Source organism: Tricharina praecox (assembly GCF_024521635.1).
Source record: "Tricharina praecox strain CBS 144465 chromosome Unknown BZA05scaffold_19, whole genome shotgun sequence".
Classification (NCBI taxonomy): Eukaryota; Fungi; Ascomycota; class Pezizomycetes; order Pezizales; family Pyronemataceae; genus Tricharina; species Tricharina praecox.
In genome coordinates this window covers 246867-272965 of record NW_026250421.1, presented here as the reverse complement: position 1 = coordinate 272965, position 26099 = coordinate 246867, and the positions used below count along the sequence as shown (strand labels likewise).

Below are 26099 nucleotides of genomic sequence, written 5' to 3'. Positions count from 1 at the left end.
TTTTTTTAGTTTCTATAAGCCCTCTGTCCGTCTTCGGGGGAGCATCCAAGAAGCCGGCTCGTGCAGGAGCTAAGAGTCGAGTGCCGCGCTATGAATGAACTAACGATAGTCAATCCCGACCCTGGTAAAGTAGTTTGCATGCGGCTCCAAATTTTTCCTCGCCCGCCGCCGCCCTCATCCAACCCACCAACTGATCCCTCAGTGATCGAACTGCGCAACTTCCTCCACAAACAACACCACAACATGGCGCCCAAATCCAAACCCCGCGGCTCATCCTCGCGGCCTCTGGCGCGCGACACCGCGCCAGTAACCAACGACCCCCGCTTCAGCGTAATCCACAACGACCCGCGGTTCGCCCCTCCAAAGCGCCAGGACACCTCTGTCGCCCTCGACTCGCGCTTCAAGCGCGTGCTCAGCGATCCCAAGTTCTCCTCCACCGCGCGCGTGGATCGGTATGGGCGCAAGCTGCCGAAACAGAATGCCAAGGCGGAACTGTCGAGGTTTTATAGGCTTGAGGATGAGGAGGAGGAGGAGGAGGAGGAGGGGAAGGGGAAGGAGGGGGAAGGAAAGGAGGGGGAGGTGGATGAGCAGGAGGAGGAGGGCGGCGTTAGGTTCGATCCAGCGCGTGGTGAGGGTATGGTCGATACCTCGTCCAGCGAGAGCGAGAGCGACGACGACGAGGATCTGGAAGTGCAGATGGAGGAGGATGTTGCTGCGGCGGCGAGGGCGGAGGTGCCGACTGGAGAAGTCAGCAAGCGCTTTGCGTGCGTCAACTTGGACTGGGATAATGTGCGCGCGGTGGATCTCATGAAGGCGTTTGCGAGCTTTACTCCCACCGGTGGAAGAGTCACAAGGGTTACGGTGTTTCCTTCGGAGTTTGGAAAGGAGCGGATGGAGCGCGAGGAACTGGAAGGGCCGCCGAAGGAAATTTTCCGGAACGACAAGCAGGCGGAAGTGTCCGACGATGATGAGGAGGTTACCGAGAAAAATATCGTCAAGGAGGATAAGGGAGAGGAATTTGATAGTACCAAGTTACGGCAGTATCAATTAGAGCGGCTGCGGTGGGTCCATGCTGTTCACGGATTCGGATGACGAGGCGCTGATTATAGGTGCGGAATAGGTATTTTTATGCAGTAGTCGAGTGCGATTCTGAGCGTACGGCAAAACACATCTACGACAACTGTGATGGCGCCGAGTATGAGGCCACGGCGAATTTCTTTGACCTGCGATTTATCCCGGATGAGACCACTTTCGAAGACGACAAACCACGCGATGAGTGCTCGCAAGACCCGACCGAGTACACACCTGCCGAATTCGTCACGGATGTAAGATCACGTCGAACTTTATAGCGTCCGACTCAGTGCTGACAGTTGAAACAGGCTCTCCAGCACTCCAAGGTCAAACTGACATGGGACGAAGACGACCAACAGCGGAAACAAATCGCAAAGAAGGCTTTCTCGCAGCGCGATATTGAGGATAATGAGCTCAAGGCGTACCTTGCGTCCTCCGACTCCGAGTCAGAAGATTACGAGAGAGAGAGCAAGAAAGAAAAATACCGGTCGTTACTAGGCGGCCTCACATTCGGCGGCAAGGGCAAGAGCGAGCCGACTGGCGAGGTGGAGGTCACCTTTACATCTGGACTCAATGAGGACGACAAGGGCAAACCGGTGATTGAGCTTCAGGAAACCACGATCGAAGCCTACGCCAGGAAGGAGAAGGAGCGCAGAAAAGCGAGGAAGGAGAAGATGAAAGCCGGTAGAGCAGGTGAGGACGGGGCTGCAGAGAAGCCGGCCGCTGCGCCTGCCGCCGAAGCAGAACCAGATCAGGCTGCAGTGGACTTGGGCTTCAATGATCCATTCTTCGACGAGCCTGAGCAGTCCAACGCCGCCCTCAAGAAGGCGCAGAAGCAGAAGCGTCGGGAAGAGAAGGAGAAGGAGGCAGCAGAGAAGGCGACCAAGCGCGCTGAGCTGGAGCTTCTCATGGAGGAGGACGTACTTGGTCCTGACGGCAGAAAGCTCAGCCACTTTGACATGAAGCAGATTGTCAAGGCGGACAAGATGAAGAAGGTCAAGAAGGCGAAGCACAGGAAGCCATTAAAGGAGACTGAAGGTCTGCAAGAAGACTTCCAGATGGACGTCAAGGACCCGCGTTTCAAGGCTGTATTTGAGAGGCATGCCTTCGCAATCGATCCTACCAATCCTCGGTTCGTAAAGACAGACGGTACGAAGCAGTTGATGGAGGAGAAGAGGAAGAGGGTTGCCAGCAACTCGGCGACAACGGATGCCGCTGGTGCGCCACCAGACGAGGATGGACGGGAGAGAAAACGGAAAAAGACTGCGAAGCCAGTAGCGAAGAAGGACGAGCTACAGAGTCTTGTTCGGAGTCTGAAGAAAAAGGCGAAGCAAGCTTGATAGATGAATTGACTGGATTTGTATAATACTTGGATGTTTATGTTGGAGTACGAAAAGCAAGCATGGTTGGCGGGGTTTTAGATCATTGGGGTCAACGAAAAATGTCATCTGTGAAGCTTTCGGGAGCATTTCCGAATGGATAATTCTTGATGTGCGGGCCGAGAAGTCCCATTTATCTGCTATATCGATACCATAGACCCTGCCCCCTTCTCCTGATTATACAGTACTCATGTTGCACAGAGTAGACTCCTCCGCTAATCCCACATATCTTCAGACGCCCACGTTGTTTAGAAACAACTTCTTTACAATGCCGATCAGTCAGATTATGTAATCGTGTCCGCTCAATCGAAATGCGTTACTAGGAGTCATAGTCTCTGATAGCCCGTCATGTTGCAGATAAAACATGTGTTCTATCCAGTGGGTACATAGGATTACGACAGTAGATGGACCAGCCCATATAGACTGATATTTTCTACCACTGGGCTAGAACATGCCATTGAATGCACTCGCCTTTACCCACACCAGCTGCCTCATCCACTGGATGGAATAACGAGTTAGAAAAGCGGCTCTACTCTAGGGACAGCAGATCGTCACCGAATTCCAACACAAGCACTTTGTCTAGCCCAGTTGGCATAGTAGAATACCGGTATCATGCCAATTGCCAAGCTGGAAGCGAGGGCATAAGCAATTCTATAAATAGAGGCACCCCACTGTTTGAACTTTGAACTTTGAGCTGGAAAGGTGAAACCCCGCGAATCAGTATCTAGATTCTATCCTGTTTGAACACTGGTTACTACCAGTCGCTGTTTCTACTGGTCAGTGAAATGAACGGCATATCTGTTTTGGTTTCATGTTGTCAACATCAGGGCAGCACATGAAGGAAGAATACCTAATGAATATGGATGGCCCTGTCGCGCATAACTAACCCAACTACGTCACACGTTGGATCATGTCCCACCGTCCACGTTCTGCTGACTGCTTGCTTGTTGCCGTCCAACCGCCCACCCGCCCAAAGTTACCTGATCTTTCCTCCTCCCTCGTTCATTCAATCGCTTGAGCCCGTTCGTTGTTACTCTGCCAGTTTTCACCAGTACAGCGGCAGATATCACCGATGTTACGACAGCGGCTACTAACGACCGTGTCCACCCGTCGCGTAATAGCGCCCGCAGTCGCTCGAGTGCACACGACAGTCGGCCGCGGAACCACGCTGTCGTCTCTGCGCCCCACGATCGTTCGCAGCCCACTCCTCGGCGCCGTCCGCACTCCGAAGCCGCAATTTCGAGTTCTAGCGACCAAAGGGGACGAGAAACCGCTGAAGCGACGCTCGAAACTCGCGCGTGCACTTTTTAAAACGTTTGCGTTCTGCGGATTCGCGACACTGACGATCGGTGGTGCCATCGTTGCGTTCTTCGTCTACGATGCAAGTACGTACAAGGATGAGGCGGACGAGAGTGATCTTGCGGTGCCGCAGCTGGCGTTGAGTCCGCGCAGGGGCGGCCCGAAGAATTTGCCCATTGCGGAGATTTTGGTGAGCGTGCTTCGATGGTTGCCGTGTTGTGGTTGCTGATGCGGGGCATTATAGGTCGATGACGATGGCGACGAGGCGCAGAAGCTACTGGATAAGCCGCGGCTGGTGGTGTTGGGCAGCGGGTGGGGATCGGTTGCGCTACTGAAGAACATCAATCCTGAGAACTACCATGTCACCGTCATCTCGCCGAGTAACTACTTTCTCTACACGCCGCTGTTGCCCAGTGCGACGGTGGGAACGCTCGAGGTTCGTAGCTTGATAGAACCTATTCGCTCAATCACGGGCAAGATCAACGCACACTTTTTGAAGGCGAATGCGGAAAGCGTGGATTTTAGTGAGAAGCTCGTGGAGGTCTCGCAGATAGGCCCGGATGGGAAGAGCAGGAGCTTTTACGTGCCGTATGATAAGCTAATAGTTGGAGTTGGTGGGTAACATTGGCGAATGCTAGTGCGAAAGATCTATTGCTGATGGAAGCTCAGGTTCTAAGACAAGGACTCACGGCGTGGAGGGATTGGAGCATGTCAACTTCCTCAAGGACGTCAATGATGCTAGGATGATACGCAAAAAGGTCATTGAGAATTTTGAGCAGGCCTGCTTGCCGACAACTACGGATGAGGAGCGGCGGAGACTGCTGTCGTTTGTGGTGTGTGGTGGTGGACCTACCGGAGTCGAGTTTGCTGCAGAGCTTTTTGACATGCTGAACGAGGATCTCACATTGAGGGTACGGTCTCCTATGCTTCCTTAAGTGTGTCTATTGATTGACGTAAACTATAGTACCCAAGAATTCTCCGAAACGAGGTATCAGTGCATATCGTGCAGTCTCGATCACACATCCTCAATACATACGACGAGGCACTCAGCAGATATGCCGAAGACCGGTTTTCACGCCAGCAGATCGACGTCCTGACAAATGCACGGGTATCAAAGATCGAGGAGGACAAGGTGATATTCACCCAGCAAGAGGGAGGAAAAATCATCACCAAGGAGCTCCCATTCGGTTTATGTCTGTGGTCGACAGGCGTAGCTCAGACAGACTTCTGCCAACGCATTGCCGAATTACTGGATGTGCAGAAGAACTCGCACGCGCTGGAGACCGATTCTCACTTGAGGCTACTGGGAACTCCCATGGGAGACGTCTACGCGATTGGCGACTGCTCCACCGTCCAAAACAACATCACCAGCCACATCACCGAGTTCCTCAAGCACGTGGCATGGGAACAAGGCATCAAAGACGAAAAGTCGATTCGCTTGACATTCGACCAATGGCGCAAGATTGTCCCACGGATCCGCAAGCGCTTCCCGCAGACCACGGACCACCTGCGGCGCCTCGACAAGCTCTTTGAAGCATACGACGAGGACAACTCGGGTACCCTCGAGTTCGACGAGCTCAAAAAGCTACTCGAGAAAATCGACTCGAAACTCACCTCCCTCCCCGCCACTGCGCAGCGCGCACACCAGCAGGGCCAGTACCTCGCGCGTAAACTCAACAAGCTCGCGCAAGCCACGCCCGGACTGGAAATGAACGACATCGTTGATGGAGACGTGGACGACGCTGTATACAAGGCATTCGTGTATAAGCACCTGGGGAGTCTGGCGTATGTCGGGAACGCGGCCGTGTTCGATACCGGGATCAGCGGGCTGTCGTTCGGCGGCGGACTCATCTTTCTGTACCTCTGGAGGAGCGTTTATTTCGCGCAGTCTGTGAGTGCGCGCACGCGCATGCTGCTGGCGATGGATTGGGGGAAGAGGGCGTTGTTTGGGAGAGGTAAGTCGCTACATAAGTACGATGTGTTCTTGGAAACAATGCTGATACCTACGACTGTGCAGATTTGATGAATTTTTGAAATGGGATAGAGGCGTTGGGTTGGTCGGTTAGGACGGTGGATGGCTTCCTCTCTTGCTTCTGCTTTCGTTTGGCGGGTGTGTGTGTCTTTTCTTTTCCAAGATTCTACGGGTACCCGGGCCGTGGGATGTGTGATTCGTATATTCCTACACACGGATCATGTGGATCACACAGAGTGACTCGACGTTGGGTGTGATTTGTGCATGGTGACGCTGATTAGCGAGTCGAGATCGGAATATGCACACGACCGACTGATTCTCCGATACCTACTCTAGACATATGGCTCCTACATACACCACCTGGCTGATAACTACAGCTACAGACTGGAGCCCGGAGACTTGCGAGGTGCCTTGCCGCATGATTGCTCTGGCAGCCTGGCAGCCTGGCCAATGTGTTATTAATTTTGTTGCTTATACTGACCCCGTGTTGCGAGATATGGTATAATATCAACAGCAGTGTCACCATTTGTACAAGCGAACAAGTGGAAAAGAGCGCGGCCACGATCGCCATGATCGCAATGATCGTCGCGGCACGGTACGGTACTTTGACTGTACTGTAGAGTACTCTACATCTCGTCTCCCGAAATCCAATTCGCTGCACTGGCACTGCCGCACACGGCGGCCTGCCTCGCACTGCCTCGCGTTGCCTTCAGCTTTCTCGTATTTCTCCCTTCAGCTTTCTCGTATTCCTATTCAGCTTCCGTGTAACCTGGGTTGGTACAACTCCGCATTGCTGTTCAAAGATAAAACCCCACCTCTCCCCGGCCGCTGGTAAACGCAATCTCGACTTCATCGAACGGCAAGGCAACAGCAACATCGACATTCGACAGCAATATCGACATCGGCATCGACACAGACATCAATAGCAACATCGACAGCAATATCGACATCGGCATCGACACCGACATCAATAGCAACATCGACAGCAATAGCAACTGCAACCACAACTGCAACATCTGCAGCAACTGCAACATCAACAGTCACATCAACATCAGCATCGTCGCCACAGCCACATCACTACCACCCCCACCCTCACCCCCACCAATGTCCAAAACCCCCGCCTTCGTAACCACGGACGAAAAGCCCCTCACGCTCCCATCTTCGGGCACACCCTCAGACCCACCCGTTAGCGGCGGCAACGACGGCCCGCACTTCTTCACGCCGCGCACGACGCTGACCGTGAACGCGCTCGGGATCCCCTGGCTGCGGTTCCCGCTGACAGTGAAAGAGCTCACCACCACGATCCTGCGCGACTCCGTGCCCGCATACCAGTCCGTAAGGTTTAAGCGGTCGTCGGGGTCGTGTGTGTTGACGGCCATGACGGCGGCGGGGGTGGCGGGGGCGGCGGAGGAGGTGGCACGGACTACGTACTTCTTTGGTCCCGGAAAAAGGAGGTCCCCCGTCCTCACTATTGGCGAGGAAACGGTGCGCGCGCTCCGCGTGGGCAGGTTTTGCACGATGAATAGGGACTGTACGTTTATGTGGAAGGGCGAGCGCTGCGAGTGGGTCTACCAGAAGGAGATGAGGCCTGCGGTTACCAGTAGTGATGGCGTGCTGTTGAAGACGAAGGTCTTAGTGCTTTACATTGGTGAGGGCGCCGCGAGGAGGAAGGTCGCTGAGTTGGTTAGGAATAGGGAGACGAGGACGAAGGGGAGTGGAGGGACGTGGGCGGGGAATGGTGGCGCGCTGGTCATCGGTGATGGCGTCGATGAGGCGCTCGTCGTTGCGACGGTCCTGGTCATGTTGAAGAAGGAGGTTGATCGCAGGAGGACCCATCAGATCTTGATTATTTCTGGGATGAGCGGTGGTAGTTGAAGTACTGGTGTGTAGGTTGGGGTTTGATGGCGGGACCGTGGGAGGATGCATAGGATAGATTGGAGTCTGTAATTGAGCACTTGGGGGGGGTTTATGGTGGGAGGATGCATAGTATGTTGGAGTCTGCAATCGAGCATTTGATGGCTTTTCTCTTCGCTTCGCCTGGCACTTTGGCCGGACATACCCATTAATGTCCCACGATCATAGACATCACTCATTTCACCCATGCATGCATTACCATTCCCCGCTCGCACGGCAGTCGGTAGAGTAGTCGCTCAATTCGCGAAGGACCTTCCAAGCCGCCACGGCGAACCCGAGAATCCTCTACATACGAGCTGGCATTGTCATTGTGAGTGTCATACCTATTGCCACAGGTACACTTCATATACTTCATAGCCTAACCCACAGCAGCCCAAGCCAGTAATCACAACGGATTAGACTCGACGAACGAGGCTCCACCTCCGAATCAGCACTTGCAAGTTGTTTCCGCGCCAGCAACCTGCATGCATGGAGGAATGGCGCAGCTCGCAGCCCGCTCGTGTGGTCTACTTTTCTATACAACAGCGATCACATGGGGCGTTGCTTCTTGGCTAGCACCCTCCCTACTGTGTGTAGGCACTTGGTTGCGCCACCGTACCTGTACTCCAAGTCCACGCCATGCTCGCCCCCTCCCCGCCACACTACTCTAGATATTCACACTATCGGCAGCCATAACCGCACGAAACCACGGTCCGGAAACAAACGAGCACGCACAAGCGTTAGCCGATCCCAGCCGCTTCTTTCCGTCCCTAGTTAGAGTGCTGTATATCGCTTATCGTTGCGGCGGAATGTTGAAACGGAGCGTCGACGTCGACGTCGATAAGGCATTTCGCCATGGCTGGTTCGTGGGACGGTGGTGACTGGACGGTGGGACATGCGCTGTGAGCGAGCTAATCCCGAGAACGGTGCGATGGAGGCGGATTGGTTTTCGTGGAGGGGGGAGGGGGGCAGGGCCTGGAGCGTGAGTCGTGTGCGCATTGGCAGGCTGGCAGTCGGTCGGTACTTTTGCTTGCAGCTGGGATGTGTGAAGCACCATAAGTTACCTCCCCGGCCCTCCGTCCATCACCTTACCACCTCTACCTATGCAGAAAGCAGAGCCACTCTACTCTGGGCTGCAGAATTCCCAGTTACTCTACGCAGCATAGTTTACATAGTGCTCTAGACGAAGCTCTTGCATGATCACCATGGCGGCACACCACCACCACCACCACCACCACCACCACCACCACCACCACCACCACCACCACCACCACCACCACCACCACCACCACCACCACCACCACCACCACCACCACCACCACCACCTCAACCTCGTCCACACCTCCACACCCGCCTCCACAAATCCCAGAAGAACCATTTCAGGTTTGGGAGGGAAAAAAAGTCTCGTGTCACCTACATGAATACATGTAGCGGTTGGCGTCCGTGCGTAGAGTACTGGCGTAACTACTGGTTGGCTGCTGGCGGTGGTGGGGCGGGATAAGGCGAGGGCTCTCACTGCTTTAAAGACCGGCCGCCGGCCGCTGCCGTTGCCGTCCTCGACGTCTTCAACACATCACATCACATCACACTCACCGTACTCATACTTAAGAAGTACTTGACGATCAGACGCCTTTATACTCAACTTCACTTGACATATCCTCCATCCCTTCAATCCACGAATCCACCCAACGCAATGCCCGCCGCCGCCGCCCTCGCGTATGCTTCCCCCCGTCCCCGGGCTCCCCCGGGCTCCCCCCATCCACCCATCCACCCATCCCACCTCCGCTAACTCACACGCGCCCCAGTTCCAAAACCCTCCCCATCCTCTCCGCGCTGGCAGGAGGGCTATTTACCGTCACAGTCCTGTCGAAAACCATCGAGCTGACCCGACCTCGGAACAACGCGGCCGCAGCGTCGGTCCCGAGTTTCGCCTTGGGCAGTCCCGAGCGCAGTGGTATGTTTTTTCCTTCCTTCCTTCAATGGTGGTGGTGGGGACCGTGGACGTGGACGTCGACGGGGATATGTGTGAGCTGAGCTGATTGGATGGATGGCGTGACGAAAGGTGGTGGCATATAGTTACGCCCGGAACCAAACTCACGACATGACATGACGTGACGCCGTGGGCTCTGGAAAGTAACGCAACGATATGATGTGATGTGATATGTACCGGTATTCACGTACTCTACTTAATTGATGGCGGAGGCGGAGCTGGTCGTGGTCCGGATGTATTCCTGATCTCGCTCTCTCGTTTTTGCTTGCTTGCTTTTGCCGGACTGATGGAAGCATAAATTTTTTTTCCTTTCTTTTCTTTTTCTGGCCTCGTTCCCTCTGGGCGATGTGCAGTGCAGTGCTGCCTACCAGTATTTTTTTATTTTTTTTGCTTTTGTTCTTTTCTCGGCGTTGGGGGCGACGAGACTCGAGGGGGGGATACGGTACTTAATGTAAGTAAGAAGAATTTGTTACCATACTCGGTACATCACTCTGCTGGAGCCACGAAATATGCATGCCGCTCGTGGTGTTCTTCTTTCTGGATTGGAACGTGGATTGATGTCATATTCGTTCCGGTGGTGGTGGTGGCGGGGAAAAGCCACAAAACCTTGTGGTGCGCAATAGCCAGCCATAGCCAGAGAACCCGATGCGACTCGTGAGACGAGACCTGTGTGTGACGACCTGTGTGTGTAACTTGAACAATCGATCGATCTGGAGACTGGAGCTCAATCGCACGGCGAGCGAGAGCAGAAAGAAAAGAAACTTCCAGTCACCCCCCCCCCCCCCCCCCCCCCCCCCGCGAAAGTAGATATGTGCGATCGGCACGGATTGAATTTCAACCCGTCACAACTCACCAGCGAGAGCGAGAGCTCGAAGGCTCTGGACTATTTGCGAAATCCAGCACCCGCGTGGCGAGGGAGGATTCCACCAACCTACGGTAGGTGCAGGAGTTACTTATCTTCCGAGTTGGGGCTGGAGCTGTGCAAGCTTGCCTTGCGAATCGCCGTAGTTAGAGTACTTACGTTGGCTCTGGCTCTGACTATTGGCGAGTGATGGTAGCGAACCGAATTGATGTGGACGGATTCAGTCTCACTCGAGCGCGGCGTGTATGTCAATCAGAGCCATTGCCCTTCGCGATTCCACATTCTGCAACAGCATGGACATTGGAAATGGCACTTTGCGTGGTCTTCGCGGCCATATACTATACCATAGCTTACCCACTGGTGCCGCGGAGTGATCGATCAGGGACGTCGTCCTCAAAAATTGTCACCTCCAAGAGCTCGGGCTCAACAAGGCCACCAAAAACAAATATCGACCACCATGGGACTCGAACCCACAGCCTCGGACTGTCCAGTAGTAGGAGGTCCGCGCGCTACCATTGCGCCAAGCAGTCATTATTGTCTTCGTCCTGTCTGTATAAAACATGTTCCCTATTCCAAGACCACATGCTTTGAGTATTGTTTGTATACTGTCGATAGTTTCCCCGTCCACCCGTGTGGGCAGTAGGTAGAATAGAGTACTGCAGACATGATTAATCTCCAACACTCAATCAAGCCGTTCCCCCCTCAATATACCGCCGCGTGGAACCTCCCCCACCGCAGCCTCCGCACCACCACCACCACTACCACTACCATTACCGCGGCATAGCGGCATCACGGTGTCGGGGAAGCGCGTTCCCGTCCGTGAGTATCACCACACCTTCTCTCCTCACTTCTCCTCCCTTTCCTCTCCTCCCCATCTCCTTCGCTTTCTTCCTCCCCTTCCCTTCCCTTCCCGTCGCATCCCATCCACACAAAACCCCGTCCCCCCCTCCAGGCTCCCCGGGGCACCGCCCAATTATCCTCCGTCCGCTCCAGAGTCCTCACAGCCAGACTTCAAGGTAGCTCACAGCCAGAAAAGAAGGCAGCTCAAACGATGACATCGCCAACACCAACCACGGGCTCGGGGATGTACATGTGGGCGGCGGTGATGCTGGGCGGGGTGGCGGTGGGCGTGGCGGCAACGTTTGCGGTCTGGTGGGGGATACGGAGGAGGGGGAGGATGAGGAGCAGGAGGGCGGCTGGGGAGGGGAGCGTGGACGTGGTGGTGGTGGAAGTGGGAGTGGGCGTGGCGGAAAGTAGAGAGGATTTGTGGGGAGGGAATGGGGAGGAGGAGGAGGAGGGCGGTGGGGGGAGGGGGAGGGGGAGGGAGACGGGGAGGGAGACGGGAAGGGGGAGGAATTTTGGGAGGATGGGGGTCGGTGGAGGGTGATGGGTGATGGGGGATTGGAGGTGGGAGGGCTTGGGGAGGATGAGCCTGAGGGGGGGTAATACTTCGATATTGCGGGATCAGATAGTTTCCAAGTGGTGTTTGTATGCGACTACTCAAAATGAATCGTGGCAGTGGACATGATGCCAACAACTGTGATCGCAAGGCGGAAAGCTCGCCCGCCTAGGTAATACCAAACCCGCACCGATGGCAATGAAGGCCGGTAGAGGGGATGCGAATGGGTACTGCCACTACCCATTGTACAGCCTCATTTAACTAGGCTATCAAGTGATTCGGCGAGTCCGCAACGTCGATTTTCCTCAATCGCGACTCTCGATTGATCGACAAGGGTACGGATCAGTGAGTGATATCCCGTGAATAACCTAGTATGGTGATAGTCGCAACCTGTCTACTCTACCTGCTTCTGTCCCACTCTCGTACATATAAGCTTTCCCTCCGTATTGCACTTTTTAGAGTGGACGAAACTAGGTATTGCAACGGATGCTTCAATCGTCACAAGTCTTTTGGAGTCTGGTCCGAATCCGTAGCGATTCTAGCGAAGCTTATCAAGGTTTAATCCTCCGATCTACCTATGATATGTACTTTGATAAGCATGTTTATCAAGAGTCAGAATAGCCCCAGTTAGAGTATGTAGAGTAAAAGGATTCTGAATTCATGCGCCTGCGCGCGTTCGTGCCCAGCCATCCCTTTCGAGTGATGGTGAATGCAGTGAGCCAAGTGCACTATCTACTATGTGTAGTAATCACATAAGCACTTCCCCTGGAAGTTGCTTCTCGTTACAAATCGGGCATCCAAATTTCAGCCGCGTCACCTCGCTTAGCCAAGCTGCGGTGCTGCAGTTGTAGGTGAGTAAGTAAGAGAATTGATAGTACCTATCCGAAACGTGAGGGAATCTTCGCTGTCCGATTGGACGATGGTGATCGCGGGAGCGAAGGAGAAGTCTCCTTTCTTTTTCTCTTATTTGTTGTCGGTACGACGGCAAGGTTGAAGGAGGTGGTCGTGCGGCGATTCCGAAGTGATGTGGGGGATGGTGGAGGGATGGATCTGCACCATCCAGGCATTCGAAACCGCCGCCGCGCCGCGCCTCGCCGTGCCCCCTTTCTGGTTGGCCACCAAGACACACAAAGTTCTGGGAAGTTCGACTCGGCGTTGTCGGGAACTTACACGTACGTACAGCCGTTCTTCCCGCACGAATCAACTGACTGACCTGACTGACTGACTCTATCTTTTCCCTCTTTCCGGTTTTAGACTACATCTTGTTAACACTTGTCTCCTTGGACCTCATTCGCACCCAACCTCGACTCCATAACCCACGCTCTTTTTCCTTCACCGGGTCGTCCGCACTGTACTGTACTGTACAGCAAAGCTCTCGAAGCACCACCACCGATACGACCTACGCACCCCTCCGTTGTGCGGCCGATCGATAGATTATACCGCTGCGACACGGCACGAACGGCCGAGTTAGATCCTGTCCGTCTTGCTGGTGGTGGGCCGAGCGATAAAAGCGAAACACATAAGGGATGGCGCGGGTACGGATCATTGCTCCAGCACTGCTGCTGGTCGTAGTGTTTTTTGGCCTGTATACTGTATTCGGTGAGATTCCGCCCACTTCGTGATTCCGGTCTTCTAGTCTCTCGGTCTGGTTTGGTTGTGAGCTTGCAAGGAAGAAGAACTCTAACGGATGTCATGTGTGTAGGCGGACCATCTTCGGCCAATACGTTACAGTCGATCGCGGACTATGGCGCTGGTTCGGTGACGCGGACGAAGGAGATCTTTAACGCCGAGGAGAATAAGTTGATTACGCGGAAGCCGAGATATGCGATCACTTCATCGGTGCAGACGGCTTCGTTCACGTCGTTGGCGGTGATGCTGGCGTACTCGATTCAGAAGCATAACGACCTGAAGGCGATGGATGCGGAGCTGGTGCTGCTGGTGCGCGAAGACGAGAAGGACGGCGTGACGGCGGAGAACAAGACTCGACTGGAGAAGGCAGGGTGGACGGTGCGTGTGGCGAAGGAGCTGGAATTTCAAGGAGTCGATACCGGCAAGATCCGGCCCTGGCACAGACACAATCTCAATAAACTGCACCTGTGGAGCTGGACCGAATACGAGAAGATCCTGTTCATCGATGCCGACGTGGTGTGTAAGGGAAGTTTGGCCGAGCTGTGGGACATGCCCGGAGAATTCGCTGCGGCCCCCGACGTCTGGTGGAATATTCTCACCGATAACCGCTTCAACTCGGGTGTGGTCGTCTTCAGGCCCTCCATGGAAACTTTCAACGACATGATCCCCAAAATGTCGGATCCCAACTACCACTCGCCCAACGATGCGGATCAGGCCTTCTTAAACGCATACTACAAGTTCAGGTACTTTGGTCTGCCGTACAAGTACAATTTCAACTTGGTCATGGTAAGCCGCTCCCTGACGGTCCCTGCGTATTCACATGCGAAGACATTGTAGCTAACCTTCCGGATTAGTACCAATTCCACCGCAGCACATGGGACAAGCTCTGGGATGAGGCAGTGCTGATTCACTTCACGATGCGCAAGCCTTCGCCGAACCCGGCCAAACACTGTCACAAGGGATGCAACGAATGGGAGCCCCTCGAGTGGTACGGCCAGTACTTCCGTGAGATGCTTGCCTACCACGGCTGGGAGAAGGAATTGCCAGTGCTGGCTTAGAGATCTCTGACTATTTCTTTGGTCGTCACGGCTGTACTATGCTGGTGTGAGTCTGGTATACTCGCTCTGTGGGTCTTTTTTGGCGTATGTAAGAATACGGGGATACCATTCCACCATCCGATTATTGGTGGATTGGGGGTGACTTAGATGGAGTTGGCCAGTCATACGAAGGGATGGGAGCTTACTTCTTGTACAGTCGTATTTTCGTCTTTGGATTGGAGAAGGAACTGGTTTCACTTTTAAAAATTCTTGTTTTTTTATTTTTATTTTTTATTTTTATTTTTTCCTTTTTATTCTCAGTTTTTTTTTTACATAGAAGTGTATGTACGTGATAAGCACATAAATCATAAGTCAATAATTTCGAAGCAAAGAGGGATGGCGAACAGAGAGGTGGTGTAGAAGTTGGATGGCCGGCTAAATCGATCGCTGCGGAATCCTGAGTGTTGTTTGCATCTTGTTGATATGGAGTTCGGAGAAACACAGACAGGTACGTAAAAGTGATGGCTGATGGATTGGGAAGCAGAAAGGAGTGCACGGTTGAGCCGGGCATCCGCATACTAGATACTTACCTATAGTGACGTGCCGCGTGCAGTCGGTAAGTCTGTTGTGGAAATCCTTCGATTGTACGTAACACATGTCGACTACCCGTGATGATTGGCACGGCAGCATCAAAATTCCCGAATGCCGCTGTAACCTGTCACAATACATTCCGATCCTCTTGTCGTTGTCTGTCCCTCGTGCCGCCGGGAAACGTTGAGCGCCAAGTATTCCCATTGCCTTTAGTGATTCCACCGTCCACGTCGTGACAGCAAGCAAGCAACGCCCCCCCAACTTACCTCGGCACCCGTGGCCCAGTCTCGTACCGTAGGACCTTGCCGACCACTTCACACCCAACCGCGTCCCCATCCACCACCCCTCGTATCGTCCCCCTTACTCACGACGATGGAGTTCATGTCCAACATCAGCGGCCTCGACGAGGGAAAGCCCTCGCTCTTCGAGCTACTATCGGAAACGCAGCTACGCGAGCTCCTAGAACCATCGCTACGCTACCTCCTGGGCGTCGTGACCCAGCGCCACCCGCGATACCTGATCCGCATCTTCAATCGCTACGATGAGGTGTACGCGCTTCTCATGCTGCTCGTGGAGCGCCATTACCTCGCGCGTTGGGGCGGGTCGTTCACCGAGAACTTTTACGGGCTGAAGAGGGAGCGGGTTATTGCTGCGCAGGTGCCGAGGGCGCAGAGGGTTGTGCCACAGCTTGTCGCAGAGAGCACCAGGTTGAAGAGGGGCGATGTTTGGAAGAGTCTTTTCGTTGTCGTACGTGTGCTCCCTTTTGACGCGTCGTGCGTGGTGGTGATGCTGATGGGCGGGTAGGTTGGCGTGCCGTATCTGAAGCGCAAGCTCGACGATGCGTATGAGAACTTTGCCGGTGGTGCGGCGGCAAACGTGTTGGGCTCGGGTTACCGAAGAGATGAGCTCTCCGATACCGTATTGCCCCCTCTCCCCTTCAATTCTCCTTCGTGTACGCGATGTCTGACGGGAAATGTAGGCCACACCTCGCGAGAAGTTCGTCTACTACCTCAAGGCGCTCCTGCGAGCCGTATACCCCCACATCAATGCGATATACTATTGGTCCAATCTCGTGTTCAACATGGCCTACCTCTTCGATAAATCGCAATACCACAGTCCTCTAGACTTCCTGGTCGGCATCCGAATGCGACGGTTGACCGAAGCCGACCACGTATGCACACCCCCCATCTGATTAACTACCTACCATGATGCTGACCCACCACAGCGCGCCTTTGAAGCCGCCACCGCCCCACGCAAAAAATCCTCCAACGCCCCATTCACAGCGCGGTCGCTCCTGACGCCGTCAATAATCACGCGCATCCTGCTCCCCAAGATTCTCGACTCTCTCAAAGTCCTGCTCCCAACATCCATCTTCTTCCTCAAATTCCTCGAATGGTGGCACGCCTCTGACTTCGCACGGCAACTATCTGCCAAAACCGCCGCGTCCATCGAGCTTCCCCCACCAAAACCTGTGCGCCCACCGGTCCACGTCGACGAGGAAATCCCCGAAGACGACGCCGTCGCCAAGAGCCTCGTCAAGATCCTTCCCGAGGCCGAGGGCGCGTGTCCCGTGTGCGAACGGGAGATTACGAACCCGACTGCTGTGCAGACGGGCTACGTCTTTTGCTATCCGTGCGTGTTTAGGTGGGTGCAGGATGGCATCGGGAAGGATGGGCTGGAGGACGGCGCCGAAGCTAGGGTCGGCAGGTGTCCTGTCACAGGTGTTAGGTTGCTCGGCGGCGCGGAGGGCCTCAGGAGATTGATGATATAGGTTTTTGGACAGTTTTTGGGTAGATATCGATGGATGGATGGATGGATGGATGGATGGATGGATGGATGGATGGATGGATGGATGGATGGATGGATGAGGGACGGTGCGTAATGTTATGTATGGAGACAGCATGCTGAGGAGTTTGTGTGCGATTACATAGATGCAGTTTGGGCTTTTGATGCTTTTGATGCTTTTTGGCTTTTGGTTCAGGGGAATATAATACCAAGTATATCCTGCTTTCACATGTGTAATAGGAAGCTTTTACGGCGGGACTGGTTTTTTGTTTTTTGTTTAATCATCATTGCTTTCGACCTCAATAGGTAGATCATCGCAGATACATATCCGTTTTCATCCCGCTGTCACCGACCACTGGCTGCGAGCTCGATACGGGTTCGTTATTGCTCTCTGCCCAACCCTCCGAGTGAAAGTGATAGAACGGAAGTAGAGAAGGGAAAGGTCCGACTATTTAGCGTTCGATATCGGCATGAAAAATCAAACAACGTGCGAGTGACAGGGTATGCACCCGCATTCACCAGCGCGCCTGACAGTGATTAGGGATATACGCCAACTAGAACTAATAGTTGCAAAGTAGATATATAGTAGAGGGGGATGTAAAGAGAGATATAAATAGGCCCCAGCTTATGTTCACACTGAATTTGTGAACAAAAAAAATGAAAACAAAAACAAAAATAAACCAGAAATGGGAAGTGTTCACATTCCAAAACAGACTCCAGAATAATGACGGAAGATACAGCCTCCGAATGATATAACGAAAGTTAGGAAATTACTGCAACTCGCTTGAAGTGATTCCCCAGGACGCAACACGGCTGACTGGCTGCTGCTGGTGGGCGGATTGGTTTTGTAGGAAACCGCCTGCCCAGTGGTCATAATTATTGCTAAACCCATGGGTGCGCAATCACTTCTTCAACTCCGGTGATCCGTCATATGTATGTATGACCGTTCCTGCATTGTCAATCAATTTTGTTTACGTGGAGCAGTGTGGCCGAATGCGCCTAGTATGTATGGTCGACGTCGGTTTTTATGGTTTTGTATCTAGCCGGGACGGATACCATCATATGATCTGGGGTGCAGAGCCGGCCGAAGAACTTGCTCCTGGCATGCAGACTGAGGATTATAAGCATGGAATTAATGTTTTTAGCACGGAAAAAACCCCGCGTGGTCTAGTGGTCTACCTAGGCCATGTAATCGGCGAGGGGAGTTGAAGGGAAGTTCCCGGTTCAACCCGGGTGAAAAACCTTTGTATTCGGCTCTTGGGGTTTCCAAGCCACCGACCGGGGGTGGTGATGGTTTTTGTTTTGTTTTTGTTTTTGGAGTGACCGAGGGAGCACTAGTTAGATATCACTCGGTAGTCTCACGTGACAAGCCTTACGCTGCCGGCCGTGGAGGCGAGAATCCACGTCCTGCTAAACGCCTACTGCCCCGGCTTCGTCCAAATAAATACTGCAACTTGTATGTCATGAGGAAAAGAGGCCGGTTTACAAGCAGAAGCCTGAATTACTAGTGCAAATGAGCCGCACTTTGTACTAATAGCCAGTTCACATGCAGACTCGCATTCCTTGTACCCTAGGGAGATAGACAGAGGCCGTCGAAACGGCGACCGAAGCCCACTGCGTGCCAATACTCTACATACCTGCAGGCCTTCCACGCCGAAACACGCTGCAGACACAGCTCCCTGAAGGCTAGAGCTTCCACTCGACGTCGACATAAGCTTAACTAGAGTAGGTACTCGCTCAACGGCCGCTAGTTAATAAGCATAGCGCGGACGGCATGGCATTATATAAGCAGCGTCGGTCACTGGTTGACGTCGCGATCGAGAAGTGGAGTGGCAGGCTAATAATTGTTATTTTTCTGTTGCGAGTCCTAGGCTTTCTTATGTCTTTGTGTGTGTGCGGGATGGAATCGAGTGGTGGGCGCATTAGGCAGGTTTGGCCAATTTACCAAGGATTCCCGCGCGATGCGGGGATGGACACTGGGGGTTATTCCCGCCGTATGTTAAGGTTGACGCTTGTGATTCCCTCATGCTGTTTCCCCTTCCTCCTCCTCGTCCTCTTCGCTCGGAAGAACCTCAGGGAACCATCCCACGACCTCCAAATCGACCATGAATCTACCATCCGCCTTCGTGCCTACCTCGATTCCCTCGTCCCTGAGTACCTGTGCATGCCTTGCTGCGCCGCCGGGGTCATCTCTACTCATAGGTATCAGTTCTCGTCCTTGCCTAAGCGGACAGCACCAACTGACCGCCTCGGCACGGTTCCATCCGACGCGATCACTCTCTGCCACGGCACGTTGCCCGTATGGTACGTATTATCGGCCGCGGTGGACGCCGGCGGCAGATGCTTGAGGGCTTGGCCGACTTGTCTGCAGCGGGTTCACACGTTAGGCTCGGCTCGATTGTGGCGGCCTCGAAATAAAGAGAGCGCGTGGAGCGCGGGGCTCTTCCCACCGAGGACACTGAGCTGCAGATTACACGTAGATGTTAAGTGACCCGCTTGACCGTGTGGTGGGATGGAGTATGTAGAGTAGAGTACACACGCTTTCCGATCAGCTTCGCGATGTGGCCGTACGTCGTCACTCTGCCTTTAGGCATCTCAGCGATCAATCCCATTGCGTACTATACGTGTATGCGCGCGGATAGGTACCATGCGGGATCTCCTGAGTTTCCCAACGTCAGCAACCGATCGCGCGCGCGCAGCAGCAGCAGCAACATGGACTTCTGGTGAGCCCAACCTGCACGGCCATGTACACGCCCCAAATGAACGCCTGGGCCTCGTCGGATCGGCGCATTTCTGGCGGTAGCAGTAAAGGTGGCTTGGATGGTTGATATTGGGGAAGCTGTGGAGAAGTGCTATGTATATGCACTCGAGCGCGTTGCATGTGCAAAACGTTCCGGTCTGCGCTTAACTGCCTATATCCATGACGTGCTACCCGAGTGATTCTGATGTGGCGAGATCTTGGCGTGCAGCTTTCGGCAGGAATTTGAGGTCTCCTCGTGTGATAACCAGCCACTTAGCCAAGGGGCCGGCCCATTTATAAACCAGTAGATTTTCCTGGCAGGCTACAACATGTATGCAGACCTAATTAAATGGCTAGGAAAAGATTTATTGAGCCTGGTCAAGAAGAATAGGGCGTCACAAGTGAAGATATTATATTCACAATGGGTCACAGTTGTAGAAATCATATTTTGATACATAACTGCTTCCATTAAAGCACCACCAGTAGAGTACTCTGAATGAAGTACCTACATCATACTAATGTTATACAGAACAATTAAGGAATGAAGATAAGAAAATAGAACACCATACTGAGCTACGCCGAACCCATCAATGCACAAAAGAACACCCAGCATGCAACCACCTCAGAGACAGACAAAGGACGTCCAAGACATTTCTCTCCACCCGTCCCGCACAAAATTTACTCGATCGAGATCCTCTTCTTCTCCGCCTTCCTCTTGGGTACGGTCATGGACAAGATTCCATGTTCCAAGCTCGCCTTGACGCCGTCGGTATCCACAGGGCTCGGGAATCTGAACACGCGTCTGAAGCTGCCGACACTCCTCTCGCTGACCCAGACCTTGGGGGAGAGATCCTTCTTCGCGGGCTTCTTGACGTGACCCTCGCCGTTCTCGGGTTTCTTTTCGTCGGACTTCTTCTCCTCGACTTGCTGTTCGGGGGTGGCGGTGCCGGATGGCAATGAGCGCTGGACCTTGCCGGCGATGACCACGGTCTGGCTATCCGTGAATTCGATGTTGACGGCGCTCTTGTCCGAGAGGCCCGGGAGCTCACCCTCGAGGATGTACGCGGACGCCGTCTCGTGCACGTCGAAATTGGGAGCGAACGCTTTGCGGTTGCTGGTGGAGTCCTGGTCGAGGAGAAGGCGGAAGAGGGGATCGTTGAGAGCGTTGATGAAAGACATTGCGATTGATTTGGAGTAGAGGTTGTAGAATTGGTTTGGGTTTGGAATCGATGTGGATGTTTTTTTTTCGCTGTTCGTTCGAGAGATGCTTGTGTTTTTCGATGATGATGGGATGGAACTGTGGACCTCAACGGGGGGTATTTATGCCCGTCGGAAGGCACGTAGGAGTCACGATAGGTGACGTGATATCTCGTGTTTGTAATTCGTTCGAGTGGTACTGGAGTATTCTCGAGGCTGCTGGAATATTGTGTTGTGACAGGGATCTCTAGAACATTCGAGATATGTCGAGTAATTAGTGCGACGTTTGAGGCGGAAAGTTTCCGTTTCCGGCATAATTAGCGCAATGGGAGATCTACATAGCCGAATTCCGGTGCGTGGATGACAAAATTGCTTGAAAATTCGCGAACGTTCTTGTAACATCGCACCAGACCGGTCAGAGACACGAAATCTATCTGATCGTCTATGTAGCTCCCCAGGCAAAGCGAAAGCCTCGTCTAACGAGCGGATCCGCTGTACTGGTTCGTTTAGTAGGTAAATTCACTATATTGAGTTCTGATCTCATCTTGGGGTACCCATGGGGAATAGGCACTCTACATACACAGACGGGGCGGGCGATAGTCGTCGTGATAGTGGCAGTGTCACCACTGGGGATGAATCGACTATTCCATACGCCGAGGAAAAGAGTGCTCGCCGGCGTACGGGAAAGCTGAGATGGGTTGCGGGACGATGGACTAAATCGGACATCGCTGTACGCTCTTCCGTAATGGGGATATCCATCACAGTCACACACCTCCACAGATCTGCTTTGCAGCAGCCGTGTCGATCCATCCCGCTGGGCTACACTACCAGCACGCACCCTCAACTTGCAATCGTCACCGAAGCCATCGCAAACACAATGTCGCGAGCGATGAGCAACGAGCTGGAAAGGTACCGGGCGGAAGTGGAGGGTCTGTTAGAAGCTGGTCGGAACGAGGAAATCCTCATCAACCACCTGGACCAAGATCCCCAATTGCTCTGCCGCAAGCTGTCTCCGCTTCTTCCGGTCACCGATATCCGCAATCCCTTCGACTTCTCGTCCGCCGAGGAAACGGATATCGAGTCGCTCCGGATTCCGGATGGTGCTCTTGTTGAGAAGATCACTGTCGAAAACCAGACGCTGTCTTTCATCGCTTCGACACTAAAGCTTGCGACCCTCGGTCTGGCCGAAGGCGAGAAGTTTCTCTCGCAGGATTTCTGTCGCTCGGAGCGCCTGCGTTTGGAAGAGCCGTTGATGAGGGATGGTTTTGTCCTCCCCAAGCCCAAAAATGACATCAAGGATTTCGAGCCACTTCAGGTCAGCGAGGAGAACGACGAAGGGCTGAAGTGGTCAACACAGGTTCGGAGCGATGTGAGGGAGTTCGAGAAGAAGTTGCGCGCCGAAAAGTTAGATATGCCGGCTGAAGTACGGAACTTATTGAAGAAGTGCTGTGATAAACCGAAGCAGCTTGAATTTGACGATGTTTTGCACTCGGAAGTGAGATTATTTACCCATGTACCTCCTCTGCCGTCGTTTGTCTGACTCTTTAGTACACCAGTATCCGCCGACCCATCCTCGAGCCACTCAGCCCACCTCTGGTTGTACTTCCAGCTCAAGGAATTCAAGAGCTACCGGCTCTAGATTGGGTGAGCCTTGGTGTTCAGCCACTCCTTGCAGAGACCAATGCTGAGTTTGTGAATTCCTTGACGAAGGAAATGATGGATGAGGACTCTCTACTGAGGACACCTCACAGTCCGTCACCGTCTCGCTTCGTCGAAAAATCGCCAATCCACTCATCGCCTTTGAAGACTCCTCCGAGTCTCGAAGCCCTCAAGCTGGAAGTACCCCTAACTCCACCGCATACCGTGGGACGCACCTGCCTCGCATCGAATTTCGAAACCGATATCCAGCCTTTGCCGCCACCCTCTCAAGAAGATTCAGCATCCCAAACTCAACTTAAGGACCTTGTCCATGCGGACGTCCAGCAGCTACAGCGAGAGCTGGCCCAAGAGCAACTGCAGGAAGCGGACACGACGATGCGGATCGAAGTGCCTGTGATGGACTTTTCGATCCCAAAACTGCCGTGGGCGATCTCGCGAGACGACATGGAGAATATGCGGTATTTGGACGGCTGGGCTGGCCTTGCGAAGAAAAAATGGCGCGGCATCAAAATCATCGAGATCGACATGGTTTGGGCGCCGTTTACCCGAAAAAATGCTGCGGTACCTCGTGAAAACATCGAGGACACTGAGGGATCTATACAGCACCTCCTGGTGACCACTGAAGATTGTGCATCCGCCGAACAGGAATTGCTCGACTCGCTAGTGGAGCTGAACCTAGGCGACGATACCGTTGAAGTACTGGACTATGCGGTGCTCGAAAAGAATCAGATGGCTGAAGTCGAAAGCATGGCCCCGCCGGAGCGAAAGCGGAAACCACCAGTAGATTATTCGTTCCAAGATCTGCTCAAGAAGAAGAAGAAGCATCGACCAGCAGTGGCTGCTACGCGAGATGCTCAACCAGCAGATACGATTACGTTCGATGGCTTCTCTGCTGCCAGCGCCCTGGACGCTTTCATGAGATCCCGAGGTATGACTCCGGCACCCCTCGTGGATACTTCTCGCGCACAGATGCCACCACCACCTCGTCCAGTCAAAATGGCTCCCCGTCCAGAAGCCATGACACCTTTGATCCCGGCACCACCGCAGTCAACGCAGCTATCTCACCCAGCAGCACCAATACCTCCTGCTAATCTGCCTCCAGCGGACTTTATAGTCTCGACCACGCTCCTTTCCGAGCGCAACATCTTCAAATCCATCAAATCACTCTACCCAGCAGCTCGCTTTATCGAGAGAGACTTCCTAGCCGTGATCGGTGACGTGCACACCCTTGGCCAGAGCCGCGGACGGATGGTAGTCACCGACGCCGACATGATCCTGTCCCCAACGAGGGGCCTAATCCTCACAACCCTCCGACGCCTAAGCATAAGTTCACCCCTTCCAGGCGGAAACCCGCCAATCGAGTACGGCCGGGACATCAAGACGCGCATCATCGAGGTCAGTAAGCGATACGAGCACCTGCAGCTGCTGATCCGCGTTCCGGCCAAAACGCAGAGTGCCAACGAGGCCAAGGGGCTCAGCAAGTTTGTGGAATTCGCCGTCTCCCTTGAGGCCGTGTGCAGAGTTGAGCACCGGCTTGTGGGCGATTCTGACGAGGAAGCGGTGCGGTGGATTATTGCCGCCATGAAGAGCCACGGCCACAGGTTGTTCGAGGAGGAGAGTGGCTGGGAGGTGTTCCTGAGGAAGGTGGGGTTCAATGCCATGGCTGCGCAAGTGTTGCTGCAAACGTGTAGGCCTCTAGGAGGGATCCAGGCGTTTCTGGATATGGGATACGATGAGAGGAGGGCCAGGTTTGCGGGGCTGGTGGGTGAGAGGGTGCTGGCTAGGGTTAAAGATAGGCTGATGGTGCAGGAACAATTTGTTGACACATAATTTGGAGTGGCTCATAGGAATTTCATACCAGTGAAAGTAAGTACATCTTAGCTATTACGAAGAGCTTTTAGGTTCAACAATGATTGAAATGTAGGTACCTCAATGAGGATAGTACAACTGAGTCGAGAAAGTGACCGGCGTCAGCCACCAGCCAGAAAACGTGGGTCTTTGGATGTCTGAGATTCCCATTATATGGAGGTTCGAAGGCGCTAATCAATGACAATACCCCATTCAAGCCTACGAAACGAAGGTATCATACGAGTGATACCTGTGACAGGCCAGAGGGTTTTCACGTTACTGTCGGTCCTTCAGATTTAGTGGTTCATCACCGTCACGCAAGAAGCTTCGTGGAGGGGTTTCTTGGGTGCTGGACTTCTTGGAGCTATACACTTCTGCTGAGATGAGTATAGGTAATGCATAACTACGGTGTCCCGATCGAACCAAATAGTTGGCCATAACACAAGGGTCGCTCATAATTGATCATTTTACTTGATTTGTGTGTGTAAGTTACCAAGGATTTGTGCTGGATTGCCTAGAAATATCAAGTTGTGCAGAAAAAGCTCATCACGTCCTCTTCCCCTTCCGAAACTTTTCATGCCACTTATTCTTTGCCGCCGCCTGTGCCGCCGCCTTCTCAAAAGCCTTGACGTCCTCCGCCGCCACCACACCGGCGGGCACATAGCGGATGGTATTTCTTGTCGGCAATTCATGGCAATCCTACTTGGGTATCAGCACCGCCTGTTACGCTCACGCTTTGAGGGGAGGACCGACCTCCAAGACATCGAGCTTACAGAGCGTCTTACACTCCATCGGCACCGCAGCCTTCCACCTGGACATGAACGAGACATAGAGCATATCGGTCTTACCACTAGCATGCCACTCCTCGAGGACCCAGCGGCCCACGACCGGCGTGGCCTTTTCCGGCATGAGCACCCAGCCGCCGTCCCTCCGCTCACAGATCCGCGCCACGACCGTTTCGACCAGCGCCGGCGGGATTTCGCACTCCTCGTCGATTAGCGCCGTGAGCTGGAACGGCGCGCAGAGCTTTATGCCGCTGGCCGCGGCGTTGGTGGACGCTTCCTTCAGCGCGGAAAGGAGGCCTTCGGCTGTGGAAATGTACGAGGAGCTGTGGTACTCGAACGCCGAGAGCTCCGCCCACGCAAATTCGAACTCGGCGTCGGATACCGGGAGGTTGTTGCGGAGCTGGTGTTTTGACATGCCGGGTTTGCCCTCGCTACTGCTGCTGCCACTGCTGGTGGTGGGGTACGGCAGCAGCAGTGGCCGCAGCAGGGATTTCGTGTCTGGTGTGACGGGAAGGAGTTCGAGGTATGAGGTTACGGTGGATGTGGCGGTCACTCCACCGCCGTCGGAGGTCGACGGCGTCAGGAGGAATGATGTGTTGGAGCTGTGGACTTGACGGAGAGCGAAGGTTTTGTCGGCGGTGCAGAGGACGGCATGGTCTGCGGTTGCACCAGTGTGCGTGGTGGCTATGGAGGTGGGCGCGGCTTTGATTCTTAGGCTACAAAGGTATGAGAATGGATGGGGAAATGAATGGATGAAAGGTGTACACACATTGGTGGATTATCGGAGGTTATGAGGGAGAGGATTGCAGGTGGTAGTTCTATTAGACGGACGGGTTGTTGCTCGTGCGCGATGGAGAACGGAATGATTGTGGAATTGGGTTGTGAAGACATTATGGTTTCGTGGGATGGTTGTATCGAGATACGAGTTCAACAGGAAGACGCGACGGACTGGACTACGCGTTT

The 26099-nt window shown here is 53.7% G+C and overlaps 10 protein-coding genes and 1 non-coding gene across 11 annotated transcripts; 7 read left to right on the top strand and 4 right to left on the bottom strand.

Moving 5' to 3' along the window:
* Positions 1 to 243: 243 nt before the first annotated feature.
* BZA05DRAFT_455647 (uncharacterized protein) lies at positions 244 to 2535 on the top strand (the record flags this gene model as incomplete). The annotated part of the gene is made up of 3 exons (XM_051487543.1): positions 244 to 1061; positions 1121 to 1325; positions 1380 to 2535. 3 exons carry the CDS (start codon positions 244 to 246, stop codon positions 2409 to 2411), a joined length of 2055 nt encoding a protein of 684 aa, XP_051337749.1. The 3' UTR covers positions 2412 to 2535.
* Positions 2536 to 3167: 632 nt separating this feature from the next.
* BZA05DRAFT_93910 (uncharacterized protein) lies at positions 3168 to 5891 on the top strand. The gene is made up of 5 exons (XM_051488821.1): positions 3168 to 3939; positions 3994 to 4363; positions 4419 to 4660; positions 4714 to 5704; positions 5767 to 5891. Exons 1-5 carry the CDS (start codon positions 3523 to 3525, stop codon positions 5781 to 5783), a joined length of 2037 nt encoding a protein of 678 aa, XP_051337748.1. The 5' UTR covers positions 3168 to 3522; the 3' UTR covers positions 5784 to 5891.
* Positions 5892 to 6604: 713 nt separating this feature from the next.
* On the top strand, positions 6605 to 7922 carry BZA05DRAFT_403604 (uncharacterized protein; the record flags this gene model as incomplete). Its single annotated transcript, XM_051484224.1, has 1 exon — positions 6605 to 7922. A coding segment is annotated over exon 1 (767 nt), but the record flags the coding sequence as incomplete, so codon positions are not given.
* A 980-nt stretch (positions 7923 to 8902) lies between these two features.
* BZA05DRAFT_403602 (uncharacterized protein) lies at positions 8903 to 10119 on the top strand (the record flags this gene model as incomplete). Its single annotated transcript, XM_051484223.1, has 2 exons — positions 8903 to 9330; positions 9420 to 10119. Coding segments are annotated over exons 1-2 (247 nt in total), but the record flags the coding sequence as incomplete, so codon positions are not given.
* A 796-nt stretch (positions 10120 to 10915) lies between these two features.
* On the bottom strand, positions 10916 to 10996 carry BZA05DRAFT_t227. The gene has a single exon. It is a non-coding gene; the product is annotated as a tRNA-Arg (tRNA).
* A 2328-nt stretch (positions 10997 to 13324) lies between these two features.
* Positions 13325 to 14643, top strand: BZA05DRAFT_93844 (nucleotide-diphospho-sugar transferase). Its single transcript, XM_051488820.1, has 2 exons — positions 13325 to 14280; positions 14349 to 14643. Exons 1-2 carry the CDS (start codon positions 13558 to 13560, stop codon positions 14550 to 14552), a joined length of 927 nt encoding a protein of 308 aa, XP_051337745.1. The 5' UTR covers positions 13325 to 13557; the 3' UTR covers positions 14553 to 14643.
* Positions 14644 to 15167: 524 nt separating this feature from the next.
* On the top strand, positions 15168 to 16916 carry BZA05DRAFT_430917 (Pex12 amino terminal region-domain-containing protein). The gene is made up of 4 exons (XM_051486169.1): positions 15168 to 15869; positions 15927 to 16040; positions 16102 to 16293; positions 16348 to 16916. Exons 1-4 carry the CDS (start codon positions 15495 to 15497, stop codon positions 16891 to 16893), a joined length of 1227 nt encoding a protein of 408 aa, XP_051337744.1. The 5' UTR covers positions 15168 to 15494; the 3' UTR covers positions 16894 to 16916.
* A 1527-nt stretch (positions 16917 to 18443) lies between these two features.
* BZA05DRAFT_403586 (6-O-methylguanine DNA methyltransferase) lies at positions 18444 to 19895 on the bottom strand. Its single transcript, XM_051484222.1, has 6 exons — positions 19642 to 19895; positions 19554 to 19566; positions 19447 to 19491; positions 19358 to 19370; positions 19153 to 19272; positions 18444 to 19099 (listed from the first exon to the last, which is right to left on the bottom strand). The coding sequence occupies exons 1-6, from the start codon at positions 19786 to 19788 to the stop codon at positions 18931 to 18933; spliced, it is 507 nt and encodes a 168-aa protein (XP_051337743.1). The 5' UTR covers positions 19789 to 19895; the 3' UTR covers positions 18444 to 18930.
* A 214-nt stretch (positions 19896 to 20109) lies between these two features.
* Positions 20110 to 21087, bottom strand: BZA05DRAFT_403585 (HSP20-like chaperone). The gene has a single exon (XM_051484221.1). It carries the CDS (start codon positions 20824 to 20826, stop codon positions 20326 to 20328), a length of 501 nt encoding a protein of 166 aa, XP_051337742.1. The 5' UTR covers positions 20827 to 21087; the 3' UTR covers positions 20110 to 20325.
* Positions 21088 to 21721: 634 nt separating this feature from the next.
* BZA05DRAFT_455641 (uncharacterized protein) lies at positions 21722 to 24615 on the top strand (the record flags this gene model as incomplete). Its single annotated transcript, XM_051487542.1, has 2 exons — positions 21722 to 22339; positions 22393 to 24615. The coding sequence occupies 2 exons, from the start codon at positions 21722 to 21724 to the stop codon at positions 24331 to 24333; spliced, it is 2559 nt and encodes an 852-aa protein (XP_051337741.1). The 3' UTR covers positions 24334 to 24615.
* On the bottom strand, positions 24616 to 26090 carry BZA05DRAFT_93749 (sister chromatid cohesion protein Dcc1). Its single transcript, XM_051488819.1, has 3 exons — positions 25906 to 26090; positions 25105 to 25852; positions 24616 to 25050 (listed from the first exon to the last, which is right to left on the bottom strand). The coding sequence occupies exons 1-3, from the start codon at positions 26025 to 26027 to the stop codon at positions 24898 to 24900; spliced, it is 1023 nt and encodes a 340-aa protein (XP_051337740.1). The 5' UTR covers positions 26028 to 26090; the 3' UTR covers positions 24616 to 24897.
* Positions 26091 to 26099: the final 9 nt, after the last annotated feature.

Excerpts from the sequence above, each read along its gene's own strand:
- BZA05DRAFT_403586 (XM_051484222.1), bottom strand. The coding sequence starts at position 19,788 with ATGCAACGCGCTCGAGTGCATATACATAGCACTTCTCCACAGCTTCCC. Across the intron at positions 19,100-19,152 it reads GATGGAACCGTGCCGAGGCG|AGATGACCCCGGCGGCGCAG; the intron begins GTCAGTTGGTGC and ends ACCTATGAGTAG.
- BZA05DRAFT_93749 (XM_051488819.1), bottom strand. The coding sequence starts at position 26,027 with ATGTCTTCACAACCCAATTCCACAATCATTCCGTTCTCCATCGCGCAC. Across the intron at positions 25,853-25,905 it reads ACCTCCGATAATCCACCAAT|CCTAAGAATCAAAGCCGCGC; the intron begins GTGTGTACACCT and ends ATACCTTTGTAG. Across the intron at positions 25,051-25,104 it reads GTAAGCTCGATGTCTTGGAG|GATTGCCATGAATTGCCGAC; the intron begins GTCGGTCCTCCC and ends ATACCCAAGTAG.
- BZA05DRAFT_403585 (XM_051484221.1), bottom strand. The coding sequence starts at position 20,826 with ATGTCTTTCATCAACGCTCTCAACGATCCCCTCTTCCGCCTTCTCCTC.
- BZA05DRAFT_430917 (XM_051486169.1), top strand. The coding sequence starts at position 15,495 with ATGGAGTTCATGTCCAACATCAGCGGCCTCGACGAGGGAAAGCCCTCG. Across the intron at positions 15,870-15,926 it reads GGAAGAGTCTTTTCGTTGTC|GTTGGCGTGCCGTATCTGAA; the intron begins GTACGTGTGCTC and ends ATGGGCGGGTAG. Across the intron at positions 16,294-16,347 it reads GGTTGACCGAAGCCGACCAC|CGCGCCTTTGAAGCCGCCAC; the intron begins GTATGCACACCC and ends GACCCACCACAG.
- BZA05DRAFT_93844 (XM_051488820.1), top strand. The coding sequence starts at position 13,558 with ATGTGTGTAGGCGGACCATCTTCGGCCAATACGTTACAGTCGATCGCG. Across the intron at positions 14,281-14,348 it reads ACAATTTCAACTTGGTCATG|TACCAATTCCACCGCAGCAC; the intron begins GTAAGCCGCTCC and ends CTTCCGGATTAG.
- BZA05DRAFT_93910 (XM_051488821.1), top strand. The coding sequence starts at position 3,523 with ATGTTACGACAGCGGCTACTAACGACCGTGTCCACCCGTCGCGTAATA. Across the intron at positions 4,364-4,418 it reads TAAGCTAATAGTTGGAGTTG|GTTCTAAGACAAGGACTCAC; the intron begins GTGGGTAACATT and ends ATGGAAGCTCAG. Across the intron at positions 4,661-4,713 it reads ACGAGGATCTCACATTGAGG|TACCCAAGAATTCTCCGAAA; the intron begins GTACGGTCTCCT and ends CGTAAACTATAG.